Source organism: Auxenochlorella protothecoides (genome assembly GCF_000733215.1).
Source record: "Auxenochlorella protothecoides strain 0710 unplaced genomic scaffold scaffold18, whole genome shotgun sequence".
NCBI lineage: Eukaryota > Viridiplantae > Chlorophyta > Trebouxiophyceae > Chlorellales > Chlorellaceae > Auxenochlorella > Auxenochlorella protothecoides.
The window spans coordinates 378,995-390,514 of NW_011934213.1; the positions used below are offsets into that span (position 1 = coordinate 378,995).

Genomic DNA, 11,520 nt, shown 5'->3' on the forward strand with positions numbered 1-11,520 from the left:
GTGGCGGACGCTCGGCGCCGCGGTGGCCGCGCGCCTGGGCGTCGGCGGGCCCCATGGCGGGACGAGGAGGGGCGGCGGCGCGGTGCCGCGATCCAGCTCGACCCCCGGCCGCGCCGTGCCGGGGAGCGATGCCGCCCCGGCCCCAACCCTCGCAGCGCGCCTGTCGCTGTACGTGGACGAGCGCATGCTGGCGCGGGAGCGCCCCGGGCTGGTGGTGGTGGAGGACGAGGGCGACGCGGCCGAGGCGCTGTGCGACGCGCTGGTGGCGGTGGGCCTGCAGGCCGGCACGGCCGTGGTGTGCCTGCGCCGGCGCTGCCTGGCCGACGTGCTGGAGGCCATGCTGGAGGTGGGCGCCGCGGCGGGCGTGGCCGAGGAGGCCGCGCGCGTCGTCGACCGCCTGCGGGCGCGCCTGCGCTCCGCGGCGAGCCTGCGCGCGCCTCTGCGAGCGCTAGGTGGTGGTACCTTGGGCGGCGCTGGCGCTGGCAACGCCACTCCCCACCCCCCGCGAATACTAATCCTGCGCTCGGCAAGCCCAGCACTGCCCGCAGCGGGGCCCTGGATCCCGGAGATGGCCGCGCTGGTGGGCGGGGCCAGCGCCGCGCAGCACGCAGACGGCGCGCGCGCGCTGTCGGCGGCCGAGCTGGCGGCTGGCGCACCGGGAATCCTCGTCGTGCTGCATGGGCCGGGGGCGGGCGGGCTGCAGGCCGCGCTGGCCGGCCTGGCCGAGGCCGCAGGCAGCGGCGCCTGGTGGCAGCTCCCCGCCGCGCGCGCGGGGGAGGTGTACCTGGCCCCTGCCCCGCTCTTCTCGCGCCCGGGGCCGCGCCTGGCCGATGGTGTGGCGCTGCTGGCGCGGGCGCTGCACGGCGGCGCTGCGCCGCCCCTACCCACGCCCGTGCTTAAGCTGGCGCTGCGCCCGGGGCAGCGCTGCCGCCCGCCCCTCCTCTCCAACTACTTCCTGCCCTGGAGCTGAGGCGTGTGGATACTGTGAGAGGTAGAGACTTCATTGCCTGCCCCAGACCTATCGCCCGCAGACCCTCCGACCACAACCTCCCGGACCTTGCTGACCGCATGACCCCGCAGCGCACCCCGACAGTACTGTGAACCCACTTCCCCCGACTCCTTTCGTTGATGTGACATGCGTCCCATGGTTGAAGCGGGGGGCTGGCTCTTCTTTAGGGAGCCTGCAGGGTGGGAAGGATCTCCATGAGGGAGCCTGCTGGGTGGGAAGGATCACTGCATGGGCGAGGCGCGATGCACCGCACACAAGACAGGCGTGACGGTGGAGCTGGACCAAGGTACCTCTTGATCGAGCATTGGTTCACCCTACAAATCAGCGATACCATCACAAAGATTCACAAGAAAGCTAAGCACACTGATTCTGGCACGAATAGTGACCACAGTCCCTCGCCATGCAGCGCTGGCGTTCGAGGTGGCGGAGTGTGTCGAGGGTGCTGGGCCAGTTCCGGGATCTCAATGTCGGGCATGGCCCAGCGGGGGCCTGCCCACAACTGCTGAGCCTGCAAGTACTGGATCTCAAATCTGTGTGGCCAGCGGACTCACCTGGCCGTCCCCGATGCATAGCTGGGACGGGGGCCGGCCTCCATGCATCCATTGGTCCAGAGTGGGTTGGAGCTATTCTGGATTGTAGGGGATTGGTGAGTATGATCCGTATTGGATATTCCTGGCATAAACCATCATGCTTTCACCACCCTGACCACTCAAAGGGCGGTGACTGAGCTGACGGAAAAGGACTTCCATGTCGTCTGTGAATCAACTCTGGAGGAACTGCAAGACAAGCTAGACGTGAGGCTTGAGGGTGTTTGAGCATCTGTTTGTGCATTTCGACTGCACCTTGGACCAAATTCTGACTTCTTGTCGCTGGGTACCTGTGAAGGCATTCGTGGAGGACAATGATCTTGATGGCGATGTCGAGTATAGCGTGAGTGTTGCTGGACTGTATTTGGCAAGCTGTGGAGTGTGGTGCAAGTGTTATTGCTGATATAAATTCATGGATTGGGTCTGGTCACTTCCTATGCTTTGGGGGAAATGCATGTCGTGCTATTCATCAGGATACCGTGACGCAATTCTGCCTCAGCAACTCCTGCCAACATTCTCATGTCGCCGCAGCAAGGTGTCCTCACGCTCAGACTTGGGACCAAGGGTACTTACGTAATCAATAAGCAGGCGCCAAACCACCAGATATGGTCGTCCTCCCCAGTAAGGTGACTGAGATATGCAAGTGGGGTGCTGGGGCACTGGCTCCAATGCATTGTATAATCTGCGGGGCCCTGTAGCAATGTATGGGAAGATTGGCACACAGCTGTGCTATTGGATGTTGAGAAGTGAGGCCTCTGGAGTTGTGCACTGGACAATCGAATCGTACGCTAACACAGATTCTCATTGCCCCCTTATCTGCACAGCGGACCTGTGCGCTATGACTATATAGATGGTCGCTGGGTGTACAGGCGTGATGGCCATGATCTACTGGAGCGCTTGGAGACAGAGGTCAAGGAGCTGACAGGACTGACCATACATCTGAGTTGAAGAATGTCCAAGTAACACATACTGAAAATGTAGAATGAATGTTGTAATCACAACAATCCAGACCCGGCCCTTTGGCGCGCGCTCCCTGTGTCGTTGTCTGAGTCATGAGAGTTTTGCAAAACGGGCTTCGAAACATTTGCGAAGAGTCCCGTGATTCGACACGATAGATACATAATTTTTGAAGTTTCCGAGGTAGCATATTCAGCTTGATGGTGTGACGGAGTTTCAAGGTCATGGCACAGGGTGCGGGAGAGGGTGTTGCTGGCCCCTCCACAGTTGGCCCTCCCGACACCTCGACTCTTGTGATTCCTGACCTCAATCTCACCGATGAGAGCGTTTCAAAGAGGTATAATGATCTCTTAGCAAAACGTAATGACCTCACCAGGTGCGGCGTGGATGCATCGGACCCCCTTGTCTCGTCCCTAATGACATGAAGAACAACATGCTTGAGGAGCCCATCTGCCGCTGTTCCACGCCATAATGAGCCTTGATTTGGCTTCCACACTCCCATGGTCAGGCTCCTGGCTGCGCCAGGCTCGGCGGACGTCATGCGGTCCAGCCAGGTGGACGCCTCCCGTCTGGACGAGGAATTGAGCCTGATGCTGCGTGAGCAGTTCCTGGGAGCCTTCTCCCTCTTTCCACGGGTATGCAGCGATGCGTGCTGACAAATAGGATCCAAGGGGACCCTGGCGGACAGGAATCCTTGGCAATTGTTTGCAGACAGTCGCACTCTCTGCCGTGTCTTCCCGTTCATGCCAGAGGCCACCCTTCCCCTTGCGACAATTCCTGTACTCATCTCTTTTCCCCAGGGCACAGTGACCGCACACCTGCCCGAGATCCAGCTGGCGTTGGATGCCCTGATCTTCTACCTGTCTGTCTGGAAGGACGCCCCCCTCCCCGGCATGGCCCTCATGAACCTACGCTTCCGGGACGAGCGCGCCGTGCCCCACTCCGCCTCTGGAGTCGGGGGACCCGGCCTGGCCAGGTCCCAGAAGGCGATGTATGGCCTGGGAGCGGTACTCCTGCGGTACGCCTGGGCCCGCGCCGGTCACGCCGCGGCGTCGGGCGGCTCGGACGGGGACGGCGGCTGGCGGGCGACAGCCTGGCAGGTGATGCGCCGCGCCGAGACCGCATACCGCCTCGCAGCCCTCGTCAACGCCATTGCGTTCCTGAGGGCGGGCAAATACAGGTACAGGGTTTGTGGTACGTCATTGTGGTTGGGTTGAGGGACTTGCTGGGCCTGGGCACAGAGGATCAAAGGCTTGTATCTGTACACTTGTCGCTCCTGCATCTCTGGATGTGCTCGATTGAACCTTGATGTGTTTGTGCTCTGTTGCAGAGTATGAGCATCTTCTTCTTCTGCTTGATCATCCTTGAGCCGCCTACAAAGAAATCACCCTATCCTTCAACTCAATGTCTTCCACTGAACCCCCCCCTTCACAACTCAGGACGTTGCTGGAGAGGCTGATCGGTGCCCGGCCGGTGTATGTGCAGACCCATGCCCCCCGCGCCATCTCCTACGAGTACTTGAACCGGCAGCTGGTGTGGGGGGAGCTGTCCGAGCTCCTGCTCTTCGTGCTCCCCCTGTTCAACCTGGCCAGCGTCAAGCGCTCGCTGCGGCGCCTGCTCCCGCAGCCCGCGGCGCGGGGCGGCGCATCGGGGCGGCAGACCGCCTGCGGGACCTGCGGCGCGGCCTTCCCCCTGCTCACGCCCGCCGCCGCGCTGCCCTGCGGCCATGTGCACTGCTACTACTGCCTGCGCGCCCGGACGCAGGCGGACGCCCTGTGCGAGTGCGGCGTCTGCGGCCGGCGCGTGCAGGCCCTGTGCAGGTTGGGCCGGGGGCAGGTGGCCACCGCCCCTGCTGGCCTGGGTGGTGTGACCAAGGCAATCCCCACTGGCATGCAGAGTGCGTTGCTTGCTGGCCTGCCCGGGCCGCTGCGATGATTTAGAGAGCCAGGGGCATACTGCTGTCTTTGTTATCTGATCCTGAGTCTTGACTGTCACTCCCTTGCTCTGGGGCTAATGCTAAGAAGGCTGCACAGGGACCTCGACAATGCAGGAACGTGTTTGCCTGGGGTGCACATGCAGGGGGAGTTGAGGAGGAGGGCCAACAGATTGGTGTCCAGGCAGAGGGTCATGTCCTGCCGTGGGCCTTCTCCTCCTGCTCCACAGGCCTGCCCAACCTCACTGCCCTGAGACAGCAATGCCCGCTCAGGGCGAGATCTTGGCCTCGTTCATCGCCGACGTGGTGGCCGCCGCAATGGACTTGTCGGAGGCATTGGGCAGGTAGTAGTACTTGGCCCCCGCCGCCTTGGCAATCTCCTCAGCAAACCCGGTGGACACGAACTTGTTCTCGGTGTCGATCAGCAGCATCTGCAGGTTGCTGACCAGCACACGCCGCGCCATCAGCAGCACCTCCTCCTTCAGTTGCTCCTGGGGGGCGACAAGGGGGTTATGGGGATGAGGAAAGGGGTGAGTTGGGCCATGGTGCACGAAGCTCACTGGCACCAGCAGACAACATGTGCAGAGTCTGGGTGTGAAAGCAAAGCTTCACAGGAAGCACGCGCTGGGAGCGCACGTCCTTCATACACTGCCGGTCGTGCACGGCCCCACGCTCCTCAACAGATGAATGTCAGCTGCCTGACCCTGAGCCCAACAATATGCGCCCCAAGGTAGCGCGCCTCCCAAGTCAGCCCACTCCCCACCGTGGTAGGCTTGACAGCATCCGGTCCCATGGCGTCCGGCTCCTCGTTGGACCGCGCCAGCCCGATGTTGGCCCGACCGTCGGTGATGAGCACCAGCATCACCCTGCCCACCTCCCCCCGCTGCCGGGCCTGCAGGGCGGTCCGCACGGCCAGGGACATGCCTGCAAGGAGGAGGGGGTTGGGGCTTGGGGGTTGGGAAGGATAAACTCCAAGTGTTTGAGTGGCTGGAGATACATTCCACCCAGCAACTCCCAAGATATCAGTATGTTCCAGCTGCCAAGCAGAAAACAGAGCCCTGCATCACCCATTTCCCTCTGCACAGATCACACATCACCACCCAGCGCCGCACCGTGCGCCAGAGGCGAGCCGCCGCCGCATGGCAGCGAGTCCAGCCGCCTCTTGGCCATGGCGATGGACTTGGACGGCGGGAGCAGGACCTGGGCCTGGTCACCATAGAAGGGGATGAGGCACACTTGGTCACGCGACGCATACGACTCCGACAGCAGCCGCATCACCGCGCCCTGCATAGGGGGTGTGATTTGGGATGAGTGAGCTGGTGAGGGCGGAAGTAGCGATTGGATGATTGTTGTTGAGAGGGGGCTGCTCGCTCGGTGCCCAGGAAGAAGCAGCATGGCTTCTTGGCTTTTAGGCAGGGATTGTGCAGCACTGATCTCAGTCATCAGGAGTAAACCTTACACCACCTCCCAGGGTCGTCTCCCACCTCCCAAATCACCCACACCCACACGCACCTTGGCGGCGGCCATACGGTTGAGAGCCATGGATCCGCTTGCATCGACCACAAAGACCAGCAGCGCGCCGGCCTTGCGCGCCATGCGCTTGGCCCGCATGTCGGTGCGCTCCACGAACACGGGCCTGATGGCGGCCCCCGGCGCGGCGGCGGCCTTGGCCCGCGCGCGGCGCGACAGCTGGTAGGGCGCCGCGGATCGCAGCGTGGCGTCCACCGCCAGGCGCCGCACCTTGTCGCCCTTGGGCAGCATGGGCTTGATGTACCGCCCCCGGTCCTCGCTGAAGATGAGGGTCTTGGCGCGCCCGGACCGGCCCTGCGCGCGCTGCTGCGCCTGGGCCAGCGCCAGGAGGGCCGGGTCCAGGATCACGCCCTCCGCCTCAAACATGAACTCCTGGGGCAGCTCGTCCTCCTGCTCCTGCTCCTCCTCCTCCTTTTGGGGGGGTGTGGGGTGAGCGAGGGGGGGTTGGGGGATGCGAGCTGAGGGCCTTTTGTTATGGAACCTTGACGAGGTCCAGGCCACATGCAGTGCCAAGCCAACCCCGCGGTGAACACCAATCCAAGCCCGCTCACCCGCTCCTCCTGCTCCTCCTGCTCCTCCTGCTGCTCCTCCTCCTCCTCCTTCTGGTCTTGCGGGGGGGGCGGCGGCGGCGGCGGCGGGGGGGGCTGCTCGTCCTGCGTCGAATGGGGATAGGAAGAAAGGGGGAGGGGGGTTGATGTTGATGGGTGTCTAGCAACAGTACCTTTGGCTCGTGCATGATCTCATATTACTCCCCTCCTTCCCAGAACAGGCAAAAGTCCCCCTCAAACCCCGCACCTCCGGCGGCCGGTCCTTGATCAGGGCGCGCGGCAGGATGACCAGCTGCACGGCCTTCTGCAGGTCATCGGCGTCCACACGATCCCGGCCCTCCAGCGCCGCGCTCACTCGGGCCACCCGCACCGCGAAGAGCTCCGCGCGGTGGCCCATGACCGCGCCGCGCCGCGCCTCCTCCACCAGGTACTCGATCTGCTTCTCCTGGATCTGGACGTCCGGCAGGTACTCCCTTGCAAAAGTAATCTGTAACAGATGGGGGTGTTCTGGGCGGTGCATGAGAGGTTGGCTGCTGAGGAGGGCATGTGCAGAGGGGCGTGGTGCTGTGGACGGTTCTCTAAAACAAGATGGATGTCAATGTCGGCGCACCAATTGACCAAAGGCTCACCCTGCGCAGCCACGCCCTCCACCAGCAGGTCCGCAGGCAAACCAGTCTTCCAACACTTCCCCAACACACGCACGTTGGTGCGCAGCGATTCTGTGAGCTCCGCGGCCTCTGCCAGAGTGGGGGCCGAGGCGTCTTGGAACCTCGAGGCGGCGTCCACCGCTTTGACCCTGTCCTCCAGAGAAAACGGCACATCTGCAGAGTGAGGAATCGGGGGGGGTTGAGGAATGAAGCATGCTGAGGGGTGTAGGGTTGCACAGCAGCAATCTGCAAAGCTTCCCACGCTGACGCAGCTCATAAAGATGTGACATGCCTCAGGCGGACTTGGTGAAAGTTGCGGTAGACTGCGGTATGGCAAGTGGGGAACTTTTAACCCATCCCGCCGTCACCCCATCCAGCTCGCCTGCAGAGAGGGTGATGGCGATGCGATCCAGCAGGTGCTCACGCAGGGTCCCCTCCTCAGGGTTGTAGGTGGCAATCAGCAGCGGCTTGCACCTGTAGGGTAATTGATCACGTAATCAGCAGTGAGACAAGGCAGCCACATCCAAGCGCAAAGGGCTCAACGATGTGAAGTGGGTGTGCTGATCGGCAGGAGCACAGTCGTCCCATAATCCACAGGACACTGGACATCCAGGGGTGGTTCATCCTCCACCGGTGCCAGTCCCATAGCCTCCAACACTCAGATTTCCCGCCGACCACTCACGGGTGAGACACGGAGATGCCCTCACGTTCCACCACATTCATCCCGTCAGACAGGATGGTGAGCAGCAGGTTTGCCACTCCGTCATCCAGCAGGTTGATCTCATCCACGTACAGGATCCCGCGGTGGGCCTCAGCGAGCAGCCCAGGCTGGAACACCGGCTTGCCCAGCTGTGGGAGGTGGGAGTGGGGACGGAGGTCCACGGTGGATGGGGAAGAACACCGAGGTAGAGACACGCGATAGAAAAACCGAATGGCTGTGCTGTTGGCAGGAAAACATGTCGGCTCTTGTGCACCCTCAGTAGAACGTCCCAGCAGACTTGCTGAGCATTGCCAGTCCTCATCCATGGGGATGCGCGTGCCCCGCCTTGAGTCCCACGTCTATGAGGCCCTTGCCTTCATGGAAGCCTCGATGTCGACAGTGCCCACGAGCCTGTCCTCCGTGACGCCCAGCGGGATTTGGACAAAGGGCGCCGGCCTGATCTTGGTGGGGGGTGGGCCGGGACCCAGCCTGGCCTCCAACCCATCCTGGTGAGCATTGCCGGGGGGGTGGCGACGCGTTTGTCACAGAACTGTTGTAGAGAGATGCCAGAGCCGGCCAGCTCATCGTGCAAGGTTCCGAGGGCTCAGTGCCAACATGTGACTGAAAGAGCAACAGGTATCGGAGGGGGCCGCGGGCAGGGGTGACGGCCCGCCAACCTTCCACCGACGCACAAAAGCAGCTCGGCACCCCCCCGGCTACCACAAGACTCACCTCCCACCCCCCGCGGTCACTGGGGTCGGCATTGCAGATGGAGCCCTCCACCACCTCGATGGGGGGCAGCAAGGCGTGGACCCCCCTGGCCATCACCGACTTGGCGGTGCCGCGCCGCCCGGCGATGGCGATGCCGCCCAGGCCCACGTCCGCCGCTCCCAGGAGCAGGGCCTGCTTGATGTGGTCCATGCCCACCACCGCCGCCAGTGGGTAGGAGCGCGGCCCCAGTGCGCCGTACGCCTCCGGCTCTGGGGAGGCCTCGCCGGCGGGAGGGTCTGGAACAGGGGGTGCGTCAGTGCTGCGTGGAGGAGTGTGGCTGACAGCACAGAGGATTGCATCATGGCGGCATTTATCACACCCTATCGACTTTGCAATGACGTTGTTAAACTCAGCTCGCCAAGAATCCTGGACCCAGAACCTCCCCGCAACCCCTGACGCTCTGCACACCTGCGACCTCCGCCACCGCTTTGGTGACGAGACCCCGGGGCCGGCATGGGCGCACCGGGGCCGTCTCCCGGCTCACACGCATCGGGTTTACGCGAGATGGAAACGGAATACGGTTGAAACCCTCGATCCGGGTGCCGAAGCTAACTCGCATGGAGGCATGCATGGTGATCCCCTGTCGCCCCCCACCCCAGGGTTGGAGCGCTCAAAGGGGATCTCGGAGATGATTGATCGGCTGTCCCCGGTTGGTACTTGATTACCTATATCATTATTTGGAACAATGCGCTGCAGCTCTGTGCCATGCCGCGGAGACAGAAGGCTCCCCTGCAGCGCGCTGTCTCCATGCAAGAAATCGGATAGATAATGCTGACCGCCTGGAATGTGCGCGCCCTCCCCATGCACAATCTGAAGCTCAGGCTGCAGAGGGGCGCCATACCAGCTGATACATGGTTTACCTTGTCAGAGCATGTATCGGTCAATGATCCAGCATTTTCATAATTTTCTCTGAAGGCTGACCTCGGCAAGGCATTCCACACAAGAGACGGGAACCGTGTGAGACCCTCGAAAACAGAATCCCCCATTGGCTCCCATTCACAACCTAACAATAATATCTGGCTCTCGAGCAGCACTTGAGCTTGGTTTTTAGCTCGAGACCTGTTTGGGATGGCTGAGACGCCATCCTCCTCCAAAAAGATACGGTTGGTTGGTATGAGATCTTTGAAAGAGATACTTTTGTGTTTCGAGCTTTCCAGGCCAAACCTCTCACTGGTCGTCGCGAGACCGGGAGCCTCCAGGTTACTGCCCGCGACAAATTTGAAGATACGAAAGAATAGACATTCAACCCATCCGGTGAGAGCCTTCGAAGAGCTCCCGACCCGGCCTCTGGCCCCTAGACTCTGCCGCACTCTCCTGCGGTCAGAGGGTCCACGGTCGAGCCATGCGGGGCTGGTGCGCCGTCGCCCGGCCCTGCCACCCCCCTCCCTGCTCCTGGGTCCCAAGCCGTGCGGTTCGGCATGCCAGATTGCCGCCCCGCCCCGCTGGGTACCAGGAACTCCGCACCGGGACGGAGATTGCCTACCACCGCGCCCGGGAGCTGCTCCCCGCCCTGGAGCGGGCGCAGCGCCAGCTGTCCGCCGCCCAGGCCCCTGCCAACGCCGCTGCCAGCCGGCTGACGGCCTGTAACCGGGAGGTGGAGCGCCTACAGGCCCAGGCCGCGGAGCTGGGCGCGGCCGTGGACGCCCGCCTGGCGCGCGCGCTGGGCAGCCTGCCCGCGGCCACCCATGCGCTGGCCCTGCAGCACGCCGCCTGCCTGCTGGAGGGTCTGCGCGCCGAGCTGGGCCCCGCCTGCGTGCGCTGGGCGGTGCTTCCCGCGCAGCGCCTGCCGCACGACGCCTCGTTGCCCGTCGGGGCCCAGCTCCTGGCCCAGTCCGCGTGCCTGGAGCTGGCCGGCGGCGAGCGGCGTGCCGTCACCGCCCTGGTCCTGTCTGGCGAGCTCCTGCTGCCGCCCAGCGACGCCGACTGGGACGTGCGCCTGCACTGGGCGGCGGCGGGGTGGCAGCCGCCGCCGGAGGGCTGGTGCACCCACCCGCCGCGCTCGCAGCCCGCCCCGGGGAGCAACGCGTGGGAGACGCCGCTGCTGCGCCACCACCCAGTCCTGCAGGGCGGGGAGGTGTGTGCGCTGGCCTCACTGCACTCCTGCCTGGTGCAGGTGCCACTGGCAGGGCCGCACCCAGGCCTGCAGTTCGTGCTCCGCCGCGGCCACGACTGGGTCAAGGCAGAACATGCGCACGACTTCTGGGTCGACCTGGTGCCCGCTGCGACGCGCCTGGAGGCCAGGGGTGCGGGCGATGCGGCGAGCGGGGCAGGAGGGGTCGACGCCGCCGCCCTGCTAGCGACGGATGGGCTGGGCGAGTGGGACTGGGCGGAGGGCATGGTCCAGCGCCCGGGGGCGGGTGGCGAGTCTGACGGCACGGTGGACACCCGCTGGGCGCCGGGCGCCGAGCCGCCGGCGGCCGAGCCGCCGGCGGCCGAGCCGCCGCTCCCCGCCTGGGTGCTCGGGTGCAAGGTGTGGGCGGGGGCCGGGCCCCGCGATCCCGGTCCGGAGGCCCCCGGCGCGGCGCGCCGCCGCGCCGACCAGCTGCTGGGCCTAGCCAGGGCGCTGGACCCGGGGCTGGCTCGCGACTGCGTCGCGCTGTGCGACCTGCGCGCGCGGGAGGAAAGGGCGGAGGAGGCGCTGCGCGCGGCCGCGGCCGAGAACGAGGCCCAGCAGAGGTTCGTTTAGGTTTTACTCATCATTCTGGGTTCCGGGGGGGGGGGGGCCGAGCGCACGTATGGTATGGCATTCCCTTCAAGGGAGGGACGGTGAATGAGTAGACGAGATGGTGTTTGGACGGCGCGGTTGGCGAGCGACGCTCCATGCGCGGTTTCGGGTCT

General features: G+C 64.1%; 4 protein-coding genes across 4 annotated transcripts in view; 3 read left to right on the top strand and 1 right to left on the bottom strand.

Moving 5' to 3' along the window:
* The window catches only part of F751_1789 (putative cobyrinic acid A,C-diamide synthase), a gene marked incomplete at both ends in the record, with an annotated part of 5,427 nt that extends 4,457 nt beyond the window's left edge, over positions 1–970 (top strand). The window contains 2 exons of the mRNA XM_011399496.1: positions 127–452; positions 537–970. Of these exons, the coding sequence (XP_011397798.1) occupies positions 127–452; positions 537–970 (760 nt within the window). The remainder of the gene's footprint in view (positions 1–126; positions 453–536) is intronic.
* A 918-nt stretch (positions 971–1,888) lies between these two features.
* Positions 1,889–2,544, top strand: F751_1790 (Frataxin, mitochondrial; the record flags this gene model as incomplete). Its single annotated transcript, XM_011399497.1, has 3 exons — positions 1,889–1,939; positions 2,128–2,222; positions 2,421–2,544. Coding segments are annotated over 3 exons (270 nt in total), but the record flags the coding sequence as incomplete, so codon positions are not given.
* Positions 2,545–3,053: 509 nt separating this feature from the next.
* On the top strand, positions 3,054–4,488 carry F751_1791 (Peroxisome biogenesis protein 2; the record flags this gene model as incomplete). Its single annotated transcript, XM_011399498.1, has 3 exons — positions 3,054–3,188; positions 3,354–3,733; positions 3,993–4,488. The coding sequence occupies 3 exons, from the start codon at positions 3,054–3,056 to the stop codon at positions 4,486–4,488; spliced, it is 1,011 nt and encodes a 336-aa protein (XP_011397800.1).
* A 267-nt stretch (positions 4,489–4,755) lies between these two features.
* F751_1792 (Magnesium-chelatase subunit ChlD, chloroplastic) lies at positions 4,756–9,241 on the bottom strand (the record flags this gene model as incomplete). Its single annotated transcript, XM_011399499.1, has 10 exons — positions 4,756–4,977; positions 5,250–5,410; positions 5,599–5,770; positions 5,999–6,106; positions 6,227–6,388; positions 6,812–7,051; positions 7,267–7,385; positions 7,558–7,685; positions 8,651–8,918; positions 9,091–9,241. 10 exons carry the CDS (start codon positions 9,239–9,241, stop codon positions 4,756–4,758), a joined length of 1,731 nt encoding a protein of 576 aa, XP_011397801.1.
* Between the last annotated feature and the right edge of the window lie 2,279 nt (positions 9,242–11,520).